The sequence below is a fragment of the Ciconia boyciana genome, chromosome 1 (assembly GCF_034638445.1).
Source record: "Ciconia boyciana chromosome 1, ASM3463844v1, whole genome shotgun sequence".
Classification (NCBI taxonomy): Eukaryota; Metazoa; Chordata; class Aves; order Ciconiiformes; family Ciconiidae; genus Ciconia; species Ciconia boyciana.
Genome location: NC_132934.1, coordinates 133,583,354 through 133,606,844, shown reverse-complemented (window position 1 = coordinate 133,606,844; position 23,491 = coordinate 133,583,354). Strand labels below are relative to the sequence as shown.

Genomic DNA, 23,491 nt, shown 5'->3' with positions numbered 1-23,491 from the left:
GGCCCACACTTTTCCTAGTCTTCCTCTTGCTGCTCATGTACCCATAGAAGACTTTCTTTTTGTCTTTCTGTAGTGGTTGCGGCTGGGATAGAGTTAATTTTCTTCATAGCAGCTTGCATGGTGCTATGCTTTGGATTTGTGACCAAAACAATGTTGATAACACTCAGATATTTTAGCTATTGGTGAAGGGTGTTTACACAGCCTCAAGGCCTTCTCTGTTTCTCACGCTGCCCTGACGGTGAGCAGGCTGGGGGTGCACAAGAACCTGGGAGGGGACACAGGCAGGACAGCTGATCCCAACTGACTAAAGGGATATTCCATGCCATATGACATCGTGCTCAGCAATAAAAGCTGGGGGGAAGAAGGAGGATGGGGAGACATTTGGAGTTATGGCATTTGTCTTCCCAAGTCACCATTACATTTGATGAAGCCCTGCTTTCCTGGGGACAGCTAAACATCTGTCTGCCAATGGAGAGTAGAGAATAAATTCCTTATTTTGCTTTGCTTGCACGAGCAGCATTTGCTTTACCTATTAAACTGTCTTTATCTCAACCCACAAGTTTTCTTGCTTTTACCCTTTCAATTCACTTCCCCATCCCTCTGTGGGGGAGTGAGCAAGCAGCTGTGTGGGGCTGAGCTGCACACTGAGGTTAACCCACAACAACATCCCTCACCACATTCACCTTCAGGTGGGCTTTGGCTTTCCTAATTCCATCCCTGCACACACAGACATTCTCTCTACCTTGTCTCAGGTCAATTCTTCCTTTCACTTCCTGTACTCTTTCTTTTTATGTTTGATTTTTGTCAGGAGCTCCTTGTTCATCCATGAAGGCATCCTACCTCTGCTTGTTTTCCTGTTTGTCAGGATGGACCACGGTTGAGCTTGGAGGAGGTGATCCCTGAAAACCAACCAGCTCAGCTGGATCCCTCTTTTCTCCACAACTGTCTCCAGTGGGATTCTCCCAAGCAGACCCCTGAACAGACCAAAGTCTTCCCTCTTCAAGTCCAGGGTTGCAATCCTGCTTTCTGCTTTTTCCCCTCCTCCTCTCCGGATCCTGATCTTTACCATCTCACGGTCAGCACAGCCAAGGCTGCCTTCAGCCATCAGATCCCCAAACAGTTCTTCCTTGTTTGCAAGTATGAGATCCAGCAGTCAACACACTCCGGAAACCTCCTGGACTGCTCACACCCAGGACATAAGCAAACTACTCTATTCCTCCTTGATATCAGAGTGGTTGAAGTCCTCCATGAGGGCCAGGTCCTGCCAACGTGAGCCTTATTGCAGTTGTCTGAAGAAGGCCTCATCAACTACTTCTTCCTGGTTAGATGGTTTGTAGAGACACCCACCACAACATCACCCACATTGGTCTGCCCTCTAACCCTAACCCACAAACTCTCAGGTGCTTCATCATCTGTCCCACAGCCGAGCTCCATGCATGCCCTGCTGCATGAAAAGTAACTCCCCTTCCTTGCCTTCCTAGCCTGTCCTTCCCAAAGAACCTATATCCATTTATTGTAGCACTCCAGTCATGTGAGCTATCTCATCATATCTTCATGATCCCAACGAAATCATAACTCTGCAATTGCATGCAGACACGTAGTTACTCTTCTTTGAACCCCACGCTATATGCATGAGAGCACAGACATTTCAGAGAGGCAACCAGCCATGCTGATTTCCCAGAAAGAGTACAAGAGTTTTCCCTGTAATTCTGAAAGGCACTTCCTTGTTTATACAGATATGCTTGAGAAGGGCCCCCTTTAGTCCTGTTTTGTTGATTATAAGGTCCCTACTGTTTGCATCAACCCACACATTTTGTTTGCCAACCTGGTCCACACTTCTTCACAAGATTGCTGGTCATCCTCTCCCTCCCCCATCATTACTACTTTAAAGCTCTCCTCACCTGGTTGGCCAGCCTGTTAGCAAAAATGCTTTTACCCCACTTAGTCAGGTGGATCCCATCTTTTCCAAGCAATCCTCAAAGAGGGTCCCATGATCATAAAACTAAAACTCTGTTGTTGACACCAGCTATGCAAACAACTATTACCTGCAGGATCTGTCCACTCTTCCTCACACCCTTCCCTCTCACTGAAAGGATCACGGAGAAAATCACCCAGGCTCCCCTATCCTTGCCCATCACCCCAGAGCCATATAGTCACAAGTGATACTTTCCAGATCACTCCTGGCAATATCATTGAAGCCTACATGGAAGAGCAGCAGGGGGTAGTAGTCTGAGGGCCAGGCAAGCCTTGGCAGTCTTTCCACAATGTTCCAGATCCAAGCCCCGGGCAAGCAACAAGCCTCCCTAGATGACAGGTCAGGTCAGCAGATGGGAGTCTCCATCCCCCACAGCAGGGAATTTCCCTACTGTTATCACTTGCCTCTTTCTCCTGGTGCTCCTGCATGGCTCAGATTTAGCCAGCTTGGGTGTTTCACTGGATGGAGCACCCAGACCCTCATCACCTACAAGAGCACTGAATCTGTTCTGTAACTGCAGATCTTGAGGTGAAGCAGGAGCCTTCCTCCTGGTGTCAGAAGTTATAAACTTCAGACTTCCAGACTTGCCATTCTAGGAGTCTCCAATCCCACACCAAGAGGCACAGACTCTGCCTGCCCTTTATTCAGGAAAGTTGGGGGTTTGGGGTCTTGAAGCCTCAGGGACTGCGAGAAGATCTGGAAAGCCCAACCCTTTGAGCTCAACTATCCAACCAATTTTTAAACTCACCTAGTTGCCCTGCAGCATACCACCGCAACTACTGAGCCATTCCACACCACCTTTGGCAGACCTTCTGGACCCCTTCCATGCCAACTGCTACACAACTAGAAAATCTGTTGAACTATCCATTCCAGTTAGAGAAAATGGAAGGAAAAAAAAAAAAAAGGTATATTTCTAAAATATGAACTAAAGTCCCTAAAAATAGCATCGATATTATCCACATATGCATACCCAGAAAACCCAGTAAAATTGGTTCAGAAGTTGTATTTACACAACAGCTCTCCAAAGACTCCTGGATTCAGGCAGTGGCACCAAGGTACACACACTACTTAAAGTCTCGCACCAATGAAAACTTCTATCTCCACAGAACACAACAGCAGTCAGGCTCAAAAAAGGCAAAATTCAGACTATTTAGCAGGGTATTTCCAATTTGGTTAAGCCCCAGGAAAGACCTTTTGAGACCAAGGCCCTGTACCCTTCATTTTTAAGCAGCCTACTAGGATGCACTTGCTCTCAGGACTCACAGCTTATACACTGCTTTTTGTATGTGTCAAGTCATTTCTCCTCCCTACTTAGGAAGCTTTTAAATACTATTCTCATTTTGCTGTGGATGCATTTACATACTGCTTTGCTCCGAGTTCTCCCTAAACAACCAGGAGGTGGTTAGAGCGCTGTAACAGGGAGATGGCAATGGAGCAGGGATTCGGGCTGGCTCCAGCTACTGATTCTTCAAACACTCAACATTCAAACTGCAGCAAGACATACTGAAGGAAGGCAAACAACTCTCCCACTAAGTCCCATGTTTTGAAAGAGTTCTAGTACCTGTTGTTGTGCTTGCAGTTTTCCCCTAAGAAGGCTGTAAAACTTACATGATCCTTGACAGTTTCCTTTTCTTATTAATTATGTTCTCTCTTATGAAGAGAGACCAAAAGGTAGGACAGGGCTGTTAAGCTGACTCTACAGCTGTGTGGGTAGGCCGGAGGCACTGGAGTTATCTTGCTGAAGTTTGTCTGCCTTGCACTAATTCATATACAGACAGCTGCAGCTGTTTAACCACTTTTGTTTTACTGGAAGTTTAATTAAACAAACAAAAAAACCCTTTACTGTGCAGGCTCTTCTCTGTCTATAAAAGTTTCCACTTCTTAAAAAACACATATAAATATTTTTAAAAGCTGTCTCCTCTCAGAGAATTTGATTACTGTAACATAAGTGTGTGTAAGCTGTCAGAGACATATGAGTCACCAAAAATGGACCACACAATCAAGACGTTTATAAACTCTTCAAAGGAAACCAAGAGCACAGCTTGGAAAGAGGAATAAGAGCACACCTAACAAATGTGCAGATTGTGACAAACTGACGGGAAGGTACTTCTGACATCACTCAAAATTCTCATTTATCACACTACTGAAGCTTGCAGAGCATATGAGAGCCCGAAAGTGCTTTATAATTTATATGTCCATGCAGCTGCAGTTTTTAAATCAAGCTCATTTTCTAAAGCATGCTAAACCATGCCACCTTCTCAAACTGCGTTTTGAAAAATTCGTTCTGCCGGTCAAACTTAACCTTTTTTGTTTCTTTTGAGGTGAAGTTTTGTCTTCATGGAAGCTGGATTGATACTGGAGACAACTCCGATCCAGATATGCTAAGAAAAAAGCAGATCTGAGTTTTGCTCCATATCTGTAAACACAACATACCTCATTCCTGAAGTGCTGTGCTAGACTTCTCCTCAAGAACTGGACTAAGACAGTGTCCTAGTTTGCACAATGATATATGACATGAGAAAACAGTCCATGGACAGTGAGCTCAAACTAATTTTGTTAACCAACAAAGCCTGATCTTAGGCCCAGCTCTGCCAAGGTAAACAGCTTGTTACATTGACAGCCAAAACCCAAATCCCTTTTAAGCCAAAAGCACAATAAAACAGCAAAATTGGGGCAGACAGATCTGGCTTCTCTTTTTGGTGCATTTTTCTTCAAAATATTGTACTCCATGATGCCTGAAAGTCAAACTTGCCCCAGCTTGCAAACTGTAGCTATTAGACACTTTCTGTTGGAAGAAGGCATTTTTCACGTTAGGAATAAAATCCAATATTGCAAGCTATTCAAGTTATTTTGATCTAGAAGGGGAATGTTCATTCCCATGCCAACACAATCAACTATTCCTAGCCTTATATTACCATCAATCCAAACTGTAACATAAAAACTCATGAAACAGAATCAAAGCTAGTTATTACCAACCCTGCTGGAGACTGGCACAGTACAACTCATTATGGCAATATCAGGGACAAAGGTTTTTTTAATGTAATGCTTAGTGGTTTGGGTTTAAAATACAAAATTTGAAATGTTAATGCTGTGAATCACAAATTGAAATGTAACCTCTCAGCTATATTTAAAATAAGCATATCTGGAAAAAAACCTGTTGATTAAAAGTTTAACTATTCCCACCTTTCATTCCCCAAATTAGTCTTACATACACACATGAAATGATTTTGTTGATAATTACAAACATTTTCCTATTGATTAGTTTGTTTCCTTGCCACATTTTAAATTACAAGTAAAATCTAATCTCTTGAAACTGACCTACTAAGAATAAGCATTTCTTTAATAACACCACCAATATTTGAAGACAGAATTGTCGCAGTTTATGCTACTTTTAATTATTGTACAGTGTCTTCCCAAGAAATGACTCAAGAACAAAACCAGAAGTTTGCTACTGTGCAACAAAAACTACATTATTAAATCAGCTTCTGGTGACACCTGAAGTGTGTAGGCACAATGGAAATGTTATTAACGTCTTTGGCGCTATTCCACCCAAGTAACAGCATCCATATGGCAACACCACCTTCTGCAGCAGCATGGTTTCACACACAAATGCAGACCTCAAAACTGGTGTATACAGTTAGACATGGAAGTCAAAGAGTTAAGAGCTTCTCTGCTGTAAGTTTTATGTTTTCACTTTTATTAGTCACTCAGCTTCATGTGAACGATAAACAAACATGTTGCATTGGCTTCTCCAAAAAAACAGAACTGAAACTAGACAAACTACCTTCAAATATTCTACACTAAAGCTTTAAAGTTCAAATTACATTTCCTCAGAACAGAGTGCAAGAGAGATTTTCTCTTTTGCATAAAGATAACTGTTCAGAAGTAACAAAGACTTAACAGTATGAACAGGCATCACAGAACAATCCTAGTCTTATGTCACACTCTGCATAAGCTTCTACAGGAAGGTCTCAGTGACTACAGTAGGCTTCACGTTCTCTACCACCTACAGTAAATTGGTCAATCATCAAAACCTATTAAGCAAGAAGTTGGAATGCACTGCATTTCTGTTACACCACACTTCTCTTATAAAACAGTTACAAAGATTCATTTGGTAGGAAATACTTAATAGTTTATCAACATTTTCATTATAAGCACATTTTATAACTGGTTAACAATCTGGCCATCAAATTCCATCTGCCTCAAAACCTGCTAGACAAGGCCTTACTTCAGAAGTGCTCCTCTGAGAGACCTAGGGATGAGCTAGTGAACATACTAGGCTTTTAGTGCTTATGGGAATACTTTAAGGAAAAAAAAAAAAGTATTGTTGCTACACAACAGGTTGCAATAAAACTCTTAGTAAGACATTAGGAGCCACTAGGAGGGAAAAAGTCAGTACCTTTTATTAGACCAAATGACAAAGCATGACTTACATTCTGAACTCAAATGGGAAGAAGAAGGAAAACAAACAAACAAACAAACAACACAAAAACAAAACCCAAACTACATTACATTCAATAGTCCTAGTTTCCTAACCTAGACCTGGAGAGCCAGAAGGCCTGAAGACCAAATGTGACCTACAAGGCAGTTGTTTTCTGGACTCTAGGAACACTGAGCAGCTGGCAGGCCAATCACATGTGGGACGCTGTGGTATAAATGTGTTTGAGTGAGGAGGAGGAAGACAGATTCATATAAGGTCTGGCAGAATTTATTACAGCTGGCACAGCACTGCTGAAAGGGGAATGCACTGGTGTAACCACTGAATGTCCATCTGGGGCTCCAAAAGTCCTTCCTACCCAAAACCATCACAGCTATTGCACGCATCAACTATAACATCTCTACGATAATTATAACTAAATGGTTGTTAGTATCTGGGAAGAAGAATTCAGATGTGGCTCTTCTACCACAGAAAAAATAATCTGTAGCTTGTAAAGACTCAACTCTCTCAATGTCATCACACTTTATAATTCTAGATGAAGGAGTCACTGAATAGTGCTTTGAGGCATCACTCTACCAAAATGGAAATGCCCGTTGCCATGTGCTACCTCTGAAATGCACACAAAACCCAATTTAATTATAATAATAATATACCACTAACTTTACAGTTTAAATTTAGATTGCAACTGTGATTTTTAAGAAAGCTTGAGCTCTTAGTTTTGTAGCACATCTGTGGCAGAAAAAATTAGCTTAAACCTTTTGTATCTGCTTGATGGAAAGCAATTATCGAAGAACCATAATTTCCTTGAAAAATTAAATCCAAATTTTGTTCATTTTTTAACATTTTTTCTTTTGCAACACTTACTATCAGGAATAATACTCTCTGCTAAAATTATTTGCAAGGATTCGGCTTCATGAAAAAGAAAAGCGTGAGGGGGAGGAAAAAACAATATCAGAAGGAAAACCTGTACTATTCAATCCTCAAGAGGTTAAATCCATGCTACATAATAAACAGCAACTCCTGTGCTAAGACAACGGCTTTCAGTTTACATTATATTTTCCTATTTCCCCTTCAAAAACAATTGGGGGGAGCTAAAGGTCATAGTCCTAGAATAGTATCTTCACTGAATCACTCTGTCAAAGAGCAGAGCAGTCACAGAAGGTCCCACCTAAGTCATACTGTACATGGACCTTTTTATGTTATAGTCCCAGTCCCCTCCCACAGGCCGCAAACGCTCTTCACCCAGTCTGCACATTTGTAGGCAGCCATGGAGCACTTAGGACAGATGGGAAGCATTTGAGAGGAAGACCCATTGTGTGCAATTCACATGTACGCACACATGCAGGCACAGAAACAGAGGAGCTATGCAGAGGACCCCAACCAAACCCTAATTTGGAGGACAGAGTGAACACTTGGCCTAGGGCTGTCCTGATGTGACTCTTCTCTGGGCAACAGCAGAGCCGAAGCCACTCCAGCTGACATAACGCCCGAGCTGTCCTCCAGGAAAAGAGGAGAGCTAGTTTTCTGTTGTTCAAAGAGGGATTGGTATGCTTGGTTCCAGCTTTTAAAAAAACACAAACACCAAATTATTCTAGTGGAATTTACCCAGCAGGACAAGAAATAATTTACATTCCAGCTAAGGCATTTAGTATGACCACAATTCATCACAAAAATCTTGCATTTACAGTTAGGTAAATAAAGAACAGCAGTAAGTCAGTGCATTTGTATTTCTGTATACATGTGAGGCGTTTCCACATAAAATATGCATCTCAGCAATTCTGCGGTAAACAACTTCAGGCAGGTACTCCTAATAAACGTCATGAATTTGTTCAGTTTTTCTTAGGCCTATCACAGTAGTTGCCTCTCACTGAATTTATTGTGTCACACTCATATGTCCGATACAAACTTTTTAAACAATATGCCAAAGCATATCTGATCGTCAGAGATGTTCATGCACATGAAACTACAGAGTAAGCAAGGAAAGAAAAGATCATTGTGGTAGTTCTAAATGGCAGCAGTTACATCTGTATTCCCAAAGGCTCCCTTATATACCACTTTGGATCCAACAATACATGTTAGACTTGATTGGGCCAAGTCTCCTTAACGCTTTTGAAAGAGTGAAATTGCACAGTGTCGTGGTTTAACCCAGCAGGCAGCTAAACACCACACAGCTGCTTGCTCACTTACCCCCAGTGGCACAGGGGAAAGAACTGGAAAAAAGTTAAAACTCGTGGGTTGAGATAAAGACAATTTAAGGACAGAAAAGGAAGGGAAAATAATAATAATGATAAAAGAATACACAAAACAAGCGATGCACAATGCAATTGCTCACCATCTGCTGACTGATGCCCAGACAGTTCCCGAGCAGCAGCCACACACCCCCAACCAACTCCCCCCAGTTTTTTGTTCAGCATGACATCATATGGTATGGCATAGCCCTTTGGCCAGTTGGGGTCAGCTGTCCTGGCTGTGTTCCCTGCCAGCTTCTTGTGCACCTCCAGCCTCCTCGCTGGCAGGGCAGGATGAGAAGCTGAAAAGTCCTTGACTTTGTGTAAGGACTGCTCAGCAACAACTAAAACATCAGTGTGTTATCAACAGTCTTCTCATCCTAAATCCAAAACACAGCACTATACCAGCTACTAGAAAGAAAATTATCCCAGCTGAAACCAGGACACATAGCTAATCTTTGGCATTCATGTGGCTGGCAGTCTGGGAAGCACTTGTATTCCATGAATTAATTCTTCTTTTCCTGCAGGGCAAAGTGGTCCTTCTGCCTCAGACAACAAACTGCTAGAATCAGACTGTTGCTCCTTGTTGTGGTTTAACCCCAGCCAGCAACTAAGCACCACACGGCCACTCGCTCACAGAAAATTAACTCTATCCCAGCCAAAACCAATATGCTATTCAAAGAGATTAACTTTACTGTAATTCACTGGTTCTATCAGCCAGAGTACCTCTCAACTACAGCAGATGATCCCAGTACACAGCGTTCACAAACAAACTTTATTAATTCACATTATTAATGATTCACATTATCATCAGGTTTGTAGACAATGATGCGCATTGTGTTAACCTGTAACTGAAATAATACCATGCCTCTTAGAGGCAAAATTGTGTTGAGAGTTGGTTCACTTGTTTTAATGTTGTTGTTCCCCTCAGATACTAATGCACACAAGAAGGCATCCAGAAGAAGTGGAAGACATTACATTTGGAGGGAAACATTTCACATCATCATCTTACTATGAGTTCCTGCCTCCTCCAACATCCATAAAAATAATTCAAAGTTCTGAAAAATATAAAGGATTATACCCATTGCTGGGATAAACAGAAAAGAAGAGGAATGTAACTTAAGCTAAGCAAAGACAAATAATTTCAATTTGACAAACTATATATTCATAAAAGCTTGTTAGTAATGCTACTCTTTCAGTTTCTAAATCACATTCTTAGACAACCAAGAAGCTAGGAAGGATATTAGTTACCTCTTCAGAACAAAAAGGAGAAAGATTACTTACAGCTAAATATAGCTAGAACTATATATAAAATTACCATTTGGCTAAATTAATGAGAATTGCTATTGAATGAACGTATCAACATAAAAAGGAAGCAGGATAGAAAAGCTGATGCCATGAAAATAACTGCTATTTAAGATTACTCAGAAGTACTAGTCCAGGATAATTGCCACGTGATTCTAGTCCCAAAGTTGCCTTGATAATATTTGTAGATGCTGATAGATACACACTGAGGTAGAAGGTCAAATAAATTAAAAAATTGGAAAGCCAGGGAACAATTACCTTTTCAGTGATATGATGTAGCATCATTTAACTCCCAGGAACAAGAGGTTGTGGTCAACAATTTGTTCACAATCTTCATACTGTGTACTGCATAGCATTTAATTGTTAAAACTTTGGAGCTTCTAGAACAGTAACATTCACCTAGTCTCATTAAAATCAGACTAGAAGCATGTGTGTAATTATGAATACGATCTCAGACGAGCTTGGAGGATTTCACTATAGATGCCTAAGCTGTTACTATCACCACCGATCTTTGCCAAAAGTAGCAACCCTTTTGCACAGGAGGAGGATGGGGAGAATACCACTTACTCCTCTGCATCTTAGTCACATTTGCTTGAAGTACTGATAAAGATGGGTTTACATTAAGTAACTAGACTGCAAAGTGGTACACAGATACGTCCTGTTGTGGTATTCCTGCTGTTGGAAGTGGCAATTTCTGCAAGAAGAGATTGCTGGCAGCAACAGCTTGATACAGCCAAAATCCTTGGACTGTGTTACAGCCCTCCGCTGTGTAATGCCAGCTGCAGACAAACATGGTATCTTAAAATAATTTCAAAGCTATGTCATTTTCCCTCAGTTTCATGGAATTCTATTATTTTTAAGACAGCAGTTGAAAAATATTTACCCCAGCAGCAGCTCTTGTGTTCAACCTGTCAAATGTTAAGACTACAAACCAGTGCCGTGTTTGAACTGATGCATTATAAACTGGACCAAAGAGATGTGTTGTACAACAGTGAGAACCTGGACTTCATGTAGAAGAGAAATAATCAGCTTTTTTCTTTTTTTCTTCTAACCCTCTTTTACATAAATCCAAACATTTCAATCTACAAAACTTCGCATTCAGAGGAAGGTCAGGCCCAGTATGGAACTCCTCAGCAGTTTCATAACTTATAAGCCAAATGAAAGGACACTTACTATTGTGCTTCCACATACAACAGATTGTCAAGCATTATAGGAGCTATGAAAGCTATGTGTGTGCTGGGGCTCATAGCTCTAAGTACAAGAGCTCAGACCATAGGTAATTTGCATTTCACCACTATGGTCCAATACAAGATCTACATGCCAGCATTAAACCATCTCCACTAACCTTTAGATCATACTGAAAAACAGCCCAAAACCACCTAAGGTGTTAAAAAAACCCCTAACTTGCTCAATTATGTGAGCAACAATGGAAGGTAGGGTAGGAGTGTTTGGAGGAAGGACACATTTGATTAAAATAACACCTTTACCACCCACCAATATCATATTTTTTCTTGATTAATAATGAAGTCTCATAAGACTGCTGCTCATAATCCTTAGCAACTTGTCATCAGGTTCTTTTATTCTCCTTCAAATTGTGGTAAGAGCAATAGTGCTGAAAAAAATGCTGGTTTAGAAACAGAAATTACTGCATATAAAGATTCACAAGTTCCAGGCAACCCTTGGGCAAATAAACTTAACTAACATATTAGATAACATGTGTTGATTCTGTGCATTAAAAAGCTTTCAAATTTCAATTTTAGAATTCAGGATGCAATTCTGGAGAAATAAGTTTTAGATGGTATCTTTAATGCCTGTTTTCTCAGCTCAAATCAGTTTCTGCAGGTAATTTCTTCTGAATGTCACAATAAATGGAATTCACAAACTAACAGACTTTTCTTTGCTCTTATGAACAAAAGCGTTCCCACATCACAGTGATTAGCTTCTCTGTTCTGCTTTCATGGTACTTTTCAAAATCCCATGTATCAATTAGGTCTGGGCACTTCCACTAACATTTTTTATTTTCATTTTCTCTTAGAGAAATTCTCTGGATTTTGAACAAGGCAAAGCCTTTTAGGAAGCAGAAGTTATGCTGCAAGTAGAAGACACAGCTCTTCTAACATTTATCTCTGGTAGCAGGTTAAAGAACTCAAGAAGTCTACTCCACCTGAAGAAACACTCACTCTCACTTCCAAGAGATCTTCTTTAATGCTTATGACTAGAATAAACCTCCAAAAAGGAGATACTACACAGAGGTCCTCCTTAGAAGAACAATCCTGAAAGCAAAAACTGATGTAAGCCAAACAAGTACATCTGAAAGCTTGTCACTGACTTTCATTGTGAGCAAGAACAGCTTGTGACCTGATGACAGCATTGCTCCAATAGGGAATTTGAGCCACTGTGTGCTGGTTGAATGAGAATGCTCAGCAGAGCTGTGTATGGAGCAAAAGCACAATCAATAGTCAGCATTTACACAGAAGAGCCCCTTGCTGCATTGAGGATGCGGGGAGAAAGGGGAGGAAGCAGCAGGATGGAGCTCTGTGGAACCCAAGTAAACATAAACAGAGGCAATGAACCCTATTGTTTTAGAAGTAATTATTCTTCTGACAACCTCCTCCTCCCATCCACCCCCAGTTACCAACACTGGTACTGTCTGGAACAGAACAAAGCATGTGGACAAGGAAGCAACAATAAGACAGATTCTACTCGAGACAAGTAGAACCTCCTTGGATGCTGGCACAGAATCTTTCTACGGCATCCAGGAGGCAGTATGCAGGTTAAAACCATACAACCAAGAGAACTAGAGAGGACAGAGATAACGCTGTCACTGAATGTTATCTACCTTGACCACTTCTTCCAAGGCTGAGCAGAAAGCTCTACTCCTCCCTCATCTAAGAAAAAGGTTCCTGGGCTCCATCCATTTGAAAAATCTTCTCATGGCCTTCCCTGGTTTCCAATGATCCAAGCTCTTGGAGCTAAGGAAATCAGAAGCCAAAACTAGTCCTACATTCCATAGGGTCTAGAAAGGCAAAGAGCATTTCTTGCATTTAAGATCTCTGCCTTGTAAGGCTGCGTTTACATCAGCTCCTTGGTTTTGGTTCTTGAGAGAGACACTTGACAGACTTGAACAGACAGAAACTCAAATACTACTTAAAATAGCAACATCCTGCTTCTAAGTTCTCCAAATTAAAAAACATTGGAACTTCAGCATTTGGCTTTGCCAATTTTCACAAACTGTTTTTCTCCACACACCAAAGGCACCACTCTTCCATCAGAAAGTATCAAAAAGCTGGCTGGCAAAACAAATGTGCAACACACACCTCAGCATTTACCTTCCAGGGTACCAATTCCGACTCTGAAAAAACTCAGCATACTAAAGCAATAGTCTCTAAAAGACAGCCAGTCCCTCTCCTTCCTGACATGGTATTTATAGGAAACCAGCTGAAGGTTTCTTGTTTCCCTAATTTTGAAGCAAAATTTGTATAGAACCACCCACAATTTTGCTGTATTCCACACCAGATTGTCTTCAGAATCTTTGCAGATTGTCTGTAGACCTTTGCATCTTAATATAGGGAGTTTTGAGACTGTGTAAGTGAAGTATATAGGAAAGTTTCCTAAAAAGAGAAGTAGTGCACTTGAAAGACAGATGAAAGAGAAGGAAAGATGAATTTGAAGGAAGTCTGTATGAAAAGAAGAGATGACAGAACATCAGGTATCTGAACAGGAAAAAAAAAAGGGGTTGATGAGCATCTTTCCTGAGAAACAGGTGAGAAACAGTTGATTTATTTAAAAACAAACAAACAAACAAAAAACCCACAACAAACAACAAAACACAACAAGGGGAAAGAAGCATACGTGCACTTCTGTAAGTGATAGGAAGAGGAGCAACTGCTTTCTGACAGAATGAGGTAAAGGAACAAGAAACACACAGGAACAAACAAGACTGTTTTCTGCACAACTGTGAACAAACTATCAAATATATTGCGGAGGAATACATATTAATAGATCTCTCATGACTCTGGAACCAGTGCAGATGACTTTGAATTGTCAGACCGTAGTTCATCATGAACTAGATGGCATCTTATCTCAATCTTCCATGAACCACAGTCAGATAATTGAGATGTCAGCTAATCAAAAGCACTATTTATAGGTGCTTCATACACAAAAATTGTAGTCTTTAAAATAAGTAGCATGCTTACTGCAAATCAAAGTGAGCAATTCTGAAAGGCAGTATGAGGTGACAGAACAAAGACCATTCAAGTTGACCACAGTGGTCAAAGTAAAACTGACAAGTGTATTTCAACTGTTTTTAAATGCAGCTAAATAAAGGTATGTGATGAATGAATGATCAGCAGATACAAGGGACTTTAATATAAAGTTTCAAAGAAAATAAAGATCTTTCCCATTTTAGAAGAGGTTATCGGACGGAGGAGGAAATGGCAGCCATCCAGGCAGATGAACATTAAAACAATTGTAACAAAAGTCGACAGCAACAGTAGCGGTAAGATTTCTCTCCCAGTTGAAAGGCTGTTTCTTGTAACAGAAAGAGTTGATCTTACTTGTACAAATTAGTTGGCTGGTCAAAGGTACATTTCTTTTCATCACACAAGACACCCAGTTCAAGCCTTCAGCAGTGCTCAGTAAAGCAAGGAAGAAGTCATAGAAGGTATTTTTTTTCTGCTGTATTAAACCTTCCATCAATAATAGCAGTTAACGAAACTGGATTAATTGTACTCAGAAATCCCTCTATTAAATACATGCTACCTCTACGAAGCTGGAGCAGTTTTATACAGATAGCTAAACTTGGCTCACTATGACCAGCAAGACTCACAGACTGCTACAAAAAGAAGGAAGCAACTGAGAAGCTGGTCAAATGTGTAAGCTAACTAGCTAAAATCCAACAAAATCCACAAAAAGTTTTAGTTCTGTGTCACCTGAAAAATTAACTATGTTGTTAAAGTTACTAACATAAATAGCTACAAAGAACACATTTCCAACATTAAGAATACAGCAATCAACAATGAAATCAAGATAAAAAATAATCTAGTATCAGACTGAGATTAATGACTGAACACTATGATCAGCTCAATGCAGCAAATGGCTTAGAATGTTAAAATGTGATCAAAGTTAAATGTTACCCGTTTCATTAAACAAAAACACAACAAAAGCACAGAAGTATCAAAATCATTCAAATCTACTAGTTGGAGCCAGTTTAAACCATTTGACTTCAATATCAAAATATATAAGTCTGAACCAACTCTAGATTTCAAGATTGCATAGTGATTAACCTTTTCTTTCCCACAAGCAATTTAAAAATACAGGTATAAGAAAAGCAAAGTTTGTAAGCTACCAAGCCAGTGCTCTCAACAACGGTTGGCAGCTTGATGGTTCCTTGAACAAAAATTAAAATTGAAGAATAAAGTGTGGCATGTGCCATTAAGGAAAAAAATCTTTAATACTATGAGGGCTCACAAATTTGAAGCCATCTTTTATACTCTTCTGGAACTGGAATTTAAATTTCCATTATATCAGCAAGTGAAGTTCCACACATTGCTTGCTACCAGGCCAGCCTTCACATGATGCACTTTTCTTTTCCCAGTTAGCAGGACCATACCCTGCCTGGAAGTACTGGTGCTCACTTTCAGATGTTCAGAAATATCCATTGTCACAAATTGCTTGATCATGCACTCAAGGCGAGGCTTCTCAAGCTTAACCTTGACTAGAGGGCTTTCCTCTCTGCACCCACTTCTTCCCTTCCCTTCACTCAGTCATTTAAAAGCTGATGGGAACAAAGTGAGGTTCTTCTAGGATTTGGGATTTTTGTAGCAGTTGTTTGAGCAGTTTCAGCTGCTTTGTGTTTTTTGGTTTTGGTTTTTTGTTTGTTTTTTTTTTTTTTTTAAATATGATAGTTTAAGCAGAAAAGTTGGATATTTGTATTCAACAAACACTGCAGTTCTGCAGCCTCGCTGAAATACAGTACCCAGACTATTTCATAGGAAATTAAGATGGTCTTGCCTAGAGTGAAAGGTCTTGATATGATATTTTTCCATAAAGCTGTTGATGACAATAAGGGCACATTCATAAGAAATGGCTGATGAAAAAGAAAATATCTAGGTAACCAATCTTTATCAATAAAACATTCAAATATTGTTTGTAAATAAGCACCACCACTCTTCCAAAGCAAGTCATTAATCCTTACATTTAGAAACATAAGGCCAAAGCTAAAACACATTTTTATAAATGTTCTGAATTTGACAGCAAAAAGTTTTTTAAACCTTGTCATAATGAAACCCCAAAATAAAGGCATCTTTTTCTGGACGCACTTCAGAATTTCTGGTGTGCCCTTTTACAGTGGGAAATAAACAGAAGAGTATTAACAGCTCAATAAGAGCTTGGTGAGACCTCACAGAAAGAACAGCAGGAATGAGAAAAACACTGAAAAATTAAGCCGAGGTCTTTGCCAGTTTTATATCTGCCACAAGGAGAGCAAATTTTCAATGCTGCACAAGCCTATCACAGAAAAAAAAATCCACTCTGCCAACTTCCCAGAGTATTAAAAATTTTTCTTGCCAGTAGTGAGGATGAATCAGCAATCACAGACAGAGGACATATTTGATTTAAACCTGAGATGAGAGTTCTTAAAGAATGGTTTTACATTTGGCTCAAAAATGAAAAGTTCTGTACATGTACATTTATGCTCTAATACTTCTGCTACATTTAACTAAAACCTGTATGAATCTAGCTATATGGAAAGACAGTGCTACATACAAAGAGAGTCAGGCTGTCACTGGTAGCTGATACAGCATGGAATAGCACCAGCAGTTGCACTGACCTCCAAGAACTTCTTCCCACAAAACCAAAACAAACAGGAAAACACCCTGTAGTTATTTTTGTGTGTGTTTGTTTTGAGACCTCATTATCAATAAAAAGCACCAACCTGTTGCTTTGTAAATTAACAAGCAAGTTTCTGGAAACTGCAAGCAGAGGACACAGCATGTCGTGGGGATTTCTATTTTGCTGGGGGGGGCAGGGGGGGTTGGTTTAGGTTGGTTTTTTTTGAAAGGCAGCTCACATAAATTCACTTCTTACAAATTACTTGTGGGACACAAACCACTTAATTTTTAAATATGAGCAGTGTGACCATTGAAAGCAAATTAAATATTGATAGATCATTGAATGGTTTGGGTTGGAAAGGACCTTTTAAAGATCACCTAGTCCAACCCCTCTGCCATGGGATCAAGGTGGGCCTTGACTTGCAACACATGCAACAAATCTATATTGACATTTTTGAAAAAGCATTAGTTCCCTGGGGAGTTGCACACCAATACCGACTTTGGTCTTCAAATAAATGAATAGACTTATGCTGGTTTTGGTGTGAGCTGGTTTCAATCATCAGAAGTGATTTAGCTGCACGGTATGAAAGAGTGAGAAGATAAAGAGGAACTTTTTCCTTCTGTACAATGCTTCTAATGAAACTCAAAGGCAGAGTTCAGAAGGCACCTCTTTACACTGATGCTATAAGTTAATTAGAAGTTAGGGATATTTTCCTCATATAACTGCTCAGCTTTCTATACTGCATTATCCTTGTTGCTAAAGAGAACTGTTTCAGCACACATAATTTCTGATCCACAACTCTAGACAACTCATCATCCTAAAACAGAAGCACAGATTCTCAGCAACACCCTCATTGGAATACAAACTGCCATAAGAATGAGAACAAAGACATCCTTTCCATCCTTTCCACCCCTCATGATCCAGGATGCTCCTTTCTCTAAGCTAAAGTTATGTTAGGAACAAAGCATAGCTGAGACATCACAACAGTCATCTCACCATACAGCTTTTAGGTGGACATTACCACTGCATTCTCAAGAGTTGGTTTCTACTGATGCTTCTGAATCATCAATAATAAAAAGGGGGGAAAAACATCAACTCCATTTGCTAATAAAATCCATGACTACTGAACTGCAGTATCACATATTCTCTCACACATAGGGACTTAAAGCTTTTATTGTGTTTCCTCTCTGTGTGAGGCAGACTGTCAGCAATTACTTTTACATTAGCTGAATTACTGAATCTTGATACTCACCTCCTCTCTTGTTCCCCTCCCCCTAATATATTCTTTCATCGTTCCTCAGCGTACAGAATGTAGATATGCCCTACAGCTACTTCCTGCTTTTGCATCCAGGGAAAACATCCACTCCCTGGTCCAGGATTTTGTGTTCTGTGATTTAAAAAAAAACATAATTTTTAATGAGCTTGCTCTGTAACAGCAGTATCAGAGCAAAACAACAGCTACCATCTCTGTGCTGTTTTCTCTCCTTTGATCCCATCAGGGCTAACCTGCTTTCAGCACTTCAATGACCTCTAACATTTCAGACCTGAAATTTCAGCTGCTCATTTCACATTACTAAGCTCTCCTTTTTCTCCTCCTAACACATGCGTCCCTTCCCCTTCAAGTGGGGAAGGAGTCAATGCATTATCTACAAGGTCAATGCTGATTTGCTATATGAATTCTGATACACTGCTGGTAGAATGATTACCCACAGTATTCTCAAAAAAAACCCCCTCTAACATCTAGTGAATAGCAATTACAAAAGAAACAATCTGAATAACATTACAGATAAATTGTATATATTGCATTAGTAGCAGTTTAAACAAAAATACGCATGCAGTCAGCATTAATATCAAAATAAAACTGTTTCTCAAGAAAGTGTTTTAATTATTACATATTCTTCCTTAAACCTGGGCAGAAAAAAACTCCTTTTCTAGCAGCTGTACCATAATTTTCTATATATGCATCTTTGATTAGCACAAAAAGGAGCAAGAATTCTGCTGTTTTAAGAAGCCATCTATTTTAAGTATCCTCTTCTTTATCACACTTTCTGATCTAAAAGCAACAGTTAATATAAAAAACAACTATAACGGCGACACTGAGAAAAGAAGAGCTACCTGAAAGGGGCAAGCAGAAGAGATACCAACATATAAAAAAGACTGCGCAATCAGAAATTATTTCCATAATCTTTTACATATACACACATATTTATACATTTTATACTTCTTGATTTCAGACCCCTATCTTGATCCATTTAGAAGGCAGCTCTGACAACCTTTTATGACAGAAATGTTATTATCTCTTGATTTCTAGGAAAAAAGCTTTGGGCTAGCTATTTTTGTATTAAATTTTACATAGGTTACTGGAAATATTTTATCATAGTTTATGAAAACGCCACTTGAACTCAGAAGGTGAAGACATTCACAGGCTGTATAAATATTGTCACCAAACAACTGGAAATCTGATCCTGAAGAGCTCCAATGCAACTGCCTTGTTGTGAGAAACAAACTTACCAGTGACAACAAAAGAATTAAAAGGAGTAACACCCTATACAAGGAGGAGACTAAAGACTTTTTACAGGTTGGGGAGGATTTTTACACAACGTTTCCTACATAAAGCCACTTTACAGCTGCTTAAAACCTTATTAAAAAAAACTCAAAGTGAAAACATCATGCTAATCATCTTCCTTACGATTCTTCCTTATTCAGCTGAAACTGCTCAACTGTTTTCAAGGATGACAAGAATGACACGTGCTATTCCTATTTAAAAACGTCTCACAGCTATTTTGCTGAAAGGCTCCAAAATCTCCACCATTTTGGAGAGAGAACTTAAAATTTGTCCAAGAGCAGACAAGAATCACAAACACACCTACCACCTTCCGTGTGTGATTTACACAAATTCTGCTAAGCTCAAGGCTCGTAAATGCTCTGTTTTACATAGGAGGGTAGAGTTGTTAGAGTTTACCAGCTAAACTCCCCAGACCTCCCTGGGGAGGGAGTTTGCTCTCCGCTGCAGTGAGCACTCTCCAACCCACACCACAGGGCCAAGCAGAAGTTTTGATGCAAGCGCAGCTCTTGCTTGCTGGAGGTCAGTGTGGCCCCACACGCAGGAAATGTGCTCAGAGTGCTCCCTCTGTTGATGCTTCGATAAGAGAGAGGGAGAAAGAGGAAGTGGCATGTCTGAAAATAAAAATTAGGAATCTTAACAGTGTAGCAGTGTAGTACACAAAGAATTCACCTATTCTTTTCTGCATCTAAAATATCTTTCAAAAATGCTAACAATGTTAGAAATGTTTTTAATCAAACTCTGTTTTCATTTGATATCTCCTAGAAAGATTTTGCTTTCATACTACTCATATCTTCACTTCCTTACACAATTTTTCTATTTGTTTTTAAACTACAAGAATCACTTACCACTTAAAGATACAAACAACAATGAAACCATATCTACCTTCCCTCCACTCCCATTTTGCAAAGAAAAGTCTGACTGAATCACAGTGATTTAGGAAAGTCATTATCCAAATGAGCTTTAAAGAAGCCAGATATGTACGATCATGGCCAGCCCAGGGGAGGTAAGAGTGGGTAAAAGGGAAAAAAGATAGCCTTCGCTGCTAAGTTACAGTATTCAAAAACCTTTCTAGAGCTCTATCGATGCAAGTTACTTCACTGCTCCTTTATCGCTTTCCTTAATCTTTTGTACCGTGAAGCTAAAAAAAGGCTAATATTTGGACTACAGATTAAGCAGAAATCAGAAAAGTCTTATTGTATCAAAATACAAAGTTAATAAGAAATAAATGCACTGAGAGAGGATAAGAAAACAAAAGTAATATAAAAAAAAACTATTTTCTGTGACATGCCCTACCGAAAACAGATTTTGCTCTGTTCAGCAGTTATAAACCCTACAGCTCATTACAGCACTATGTTTAAAGCCTTATCTGTTGCTACAGAAGACAGAAGTTGAGAGCTGTGTTGGCTAGCAGGCAAGCCAATCCTAACAGAGTCTTCTACGGTGCACCCAATTAAATGTGGCGGTCTGGGATGCTGGCCTACTGTCAGCAGCATCGGAGTTCACTCGGATCAATATAGCTGAATGAGCTGCATAGGGATGAACACGTTTCAGCCTGGACTGGAGGACTAACTGAAAGTCAATAGTGAAAAGCTAGTGCTTAATCCTGTAATGTACAGTTACAGCAACTGTGCATTGCTCTGACAGTACCCCGCAAACTAATCTCGCAAAGAACAAAGGGACGATTTTTTTCCTACTATATTCCCAGCGTCACTGTATTACAACAGGTAAAACTGTGTAAAATGTCTGCCCACGTAACGCATGATATTTAGTTGTTTTAGTGATACTGCTCTCAGGTTCCCCCACAGTCCAACAGTATTTCCGCTACCGCGAGCAAAACGGGCAGCTGGCGGCCCCAGGACATCTAAACGCCGGTACTTCGGAGCACCGTTCGCCGCTGCCTTCAGACGCCGGTCGGTCGGTGGGTACACCCAGGACTGCCTACCAACAGCTGACGGTTTCTTTTGTTCCCTCCGATCCGTCATTTTCCGCCGGGCACCGTGCTGGGCAGAAGGAGCCGCAGGCCTGCGCCCCTCCAGCGGACGCCCCAGGGCGCATCGCTCAGCCAGCCCGCGCCTGGCACCGCTGCTGCCGCCGCCTCGCCCCGCATAATGGCACAATTCATCCCCCATCCTCCCGCTGCCCACGCCTCCCTCGCCGCACAGGTAGCGGGCGCTGCCCACCCCGGGCCGGGCAAGCAGGCGCAGCCTCTTCCCGAAGTCCGCGGGAGCCACCTCACGGGCAGCGGCTGCCGAGCGCAACCGCCCCCCGCGCAACGGCTCCAACGACCCCCGCGCAACGGCCCCAACGGCCGCCCCCTTCTGGCGGGGCGGGGCGGTACGGCACGTCCCCACAGCCCACCCCGCGCCCTCCCTCAGCTCTCCCCGCCGGCAGCCCCTCGGCCGGAGGAGCGCAACCTGCGCGCCCGGGCCGGAGGCATCCCCCCCTCTCCGCCCGGCCCCGCACCACCGCACCCCAGGCTGCCCGGGGGTGGCTGTGCCCGGCGGGAAGGCGGCGAGGCCGGCCAGCCGGCGCACGGGAGGGCTTGTAGCCCTGTCAGCCCCGCTCGGGATCACCCACCGCGGCAGCCCCGAGGGGCGCCCGGCCCTCACCCCACCACCGCAAACCTCGATCTCTCTGCCTGTCACATGAAAACAATTATTGACTCGGCCGGGGGAGGGGAGGAGAAGTTAAAAGCCATGAGGCGGAGGAGCGGAGACTGGTGGCGGCCAGCTCCCTCCCGCCGCCCCCGGCCCTCCGTCGCGGCGGAGGCACGCACCCCACCCGCCGGGCGGGAGCCCCAGCCAGCCCCCCAGCACCGCCAACTCAGAGCCGGCGGCTTGAACTCACCCATTTATGTCGAGCTGGGCTTTGCCTGGCGGCGGAAACAGGCTGAAAGTTTGCGGCGGCTGGCCACGACGAAGGGGGCAAGAGACAGCCGGAGCCGCCGCCACGGGAAGGCGAAGAGGCTGCCGACAGAGCCGCTCCCTCCTCCGGCGGCCGCCGCTCTCAGCACCCGCTGCAGCCGGGCTGCATTCTGCGTCCTGCTAGCAGCACCTCGGCTTCCCTCAGCATATGTATTCGTATGTATTAAAAAAAAAAAAATCAGGTGAGAGAAAGGGGCTCAGCCTTCAGCTCCTGCCAGCCACCTGGGTCCCCGCTGCCCCCGGGCAGAGCAGCTCGGGAGAAAGCACGGCCGAGCCCGGGCGCCTAGAGGCGCCTGCTGCCGAGCTACGGGGGTGGGCGTCTTCCCCCGCCGGCCGGTACGTGCGGCAGGGCGAGGGTGCGAGGAGCAGCTGGGTCCCCCCGCCGCGGGCTGCTGCTGCCGGAGCGAGCGGCGCGGCGCGGCTCGGCGCTGCGGGAAGTGTCGCGAGACTGCGCCAGAGCCGCTGCGCCGCCTCGGGCCGCCGGGAGCGGGGGAAGGAGGGCGGGGAGGAAGGAAGCGGAGCGGCGGTCCCCAGCGGGGGCAGGGTCGGGGGAGAGGGGTGCGGCGGCGCGCCAGGCCCGCCTCGCCCGGCGGGGGGAAGCGGGTGGCTCCCTCCCAGGCCAGGAAGCCTCAGCCAGGCACGGGGAGGCACCGGGCGCTCGGGCAGCGCAGGGGAGGGGAAGGGGCTCGCCTTATTTCGGTGCTGGGGGAGGAAGGAGGACGCTGGGCACCGTCTCTGGGAGCGGGCGGGACAGGCGGGTTCCTCAGATTCCTGCCAGCCACCTTCCCCGTCCGCGGACGCCCCCCGGGGAGCCGTTACATGCTGCAGGCCGTGCCCGGTCCTGCCCCCGGGCCTCTGCCTTCGGGGTGACTAGGAAAGGCAACGGCAGTTCCGCAGGTGCCCCTCGTCGCGCCGCGTCTCGTCCCCGGCCCTGGTGGAAGCGGGGGTGGGGGAGCTGCCACGCTCCCCCCCAACCCTTTACAGGTTTGGCTCTGGAGGCCGGGGCGGGGTGAAAGGAAGAAAAGGAAGAAAGACAAAAAGATCAGATGAAGAGGGGCTTTTTTGGTGGTGGTGGTGGTGTTTCAGAAAAAAGAGCACAGTCGCACATGAGCAGCTGAGTGTTCCTTTCAGGTATTGCAGGAAGATGTGAAACGCATGCTACAATAAAACGGAGCAAAAGAGAGAGCAGTTCACATAGATCAGTAACATTTCTGGACAGAAAGA

At 42.7% G+C, this 23,491-nt stretch overlaps 1 protein-coding gene across 4 annotated transcripts in view; it reads right to left on the bottom strand.

The window, feature by feature from the left end:
* The window catches only part of SH3KBP1 (SH3 domain containing kinase binding protein 1), a 233,539-nt gene extending 210,776 nt beyond the window's left edge, over positions 1-22,763 (bottom strand). For 2 of the 4 annotated variants that reach the window (XM_072849063.1, XM_072849051.1), the window contains exon 1: positions 22,191-22,761. Coding sequence is in view for 2 of the 4 variants with exons in the window: in XM_072849051.1 (XP_072705152.1) it covers positions 22,191-22,194 (4 nt within the window). In the remaining 2 variants the exon portion in view is untranslated. Of the gene's footprint in view, positions 1-18,029; positions 18,165-22,190 lie in introns of all 4 variants that reach the window. The other 2 variants (XM_072849070.1, XM_072849072.1) reach the window with 2 other exon arrangements.
* Positions 22,764-23,491: the final 728 nt, after the last annotated feature.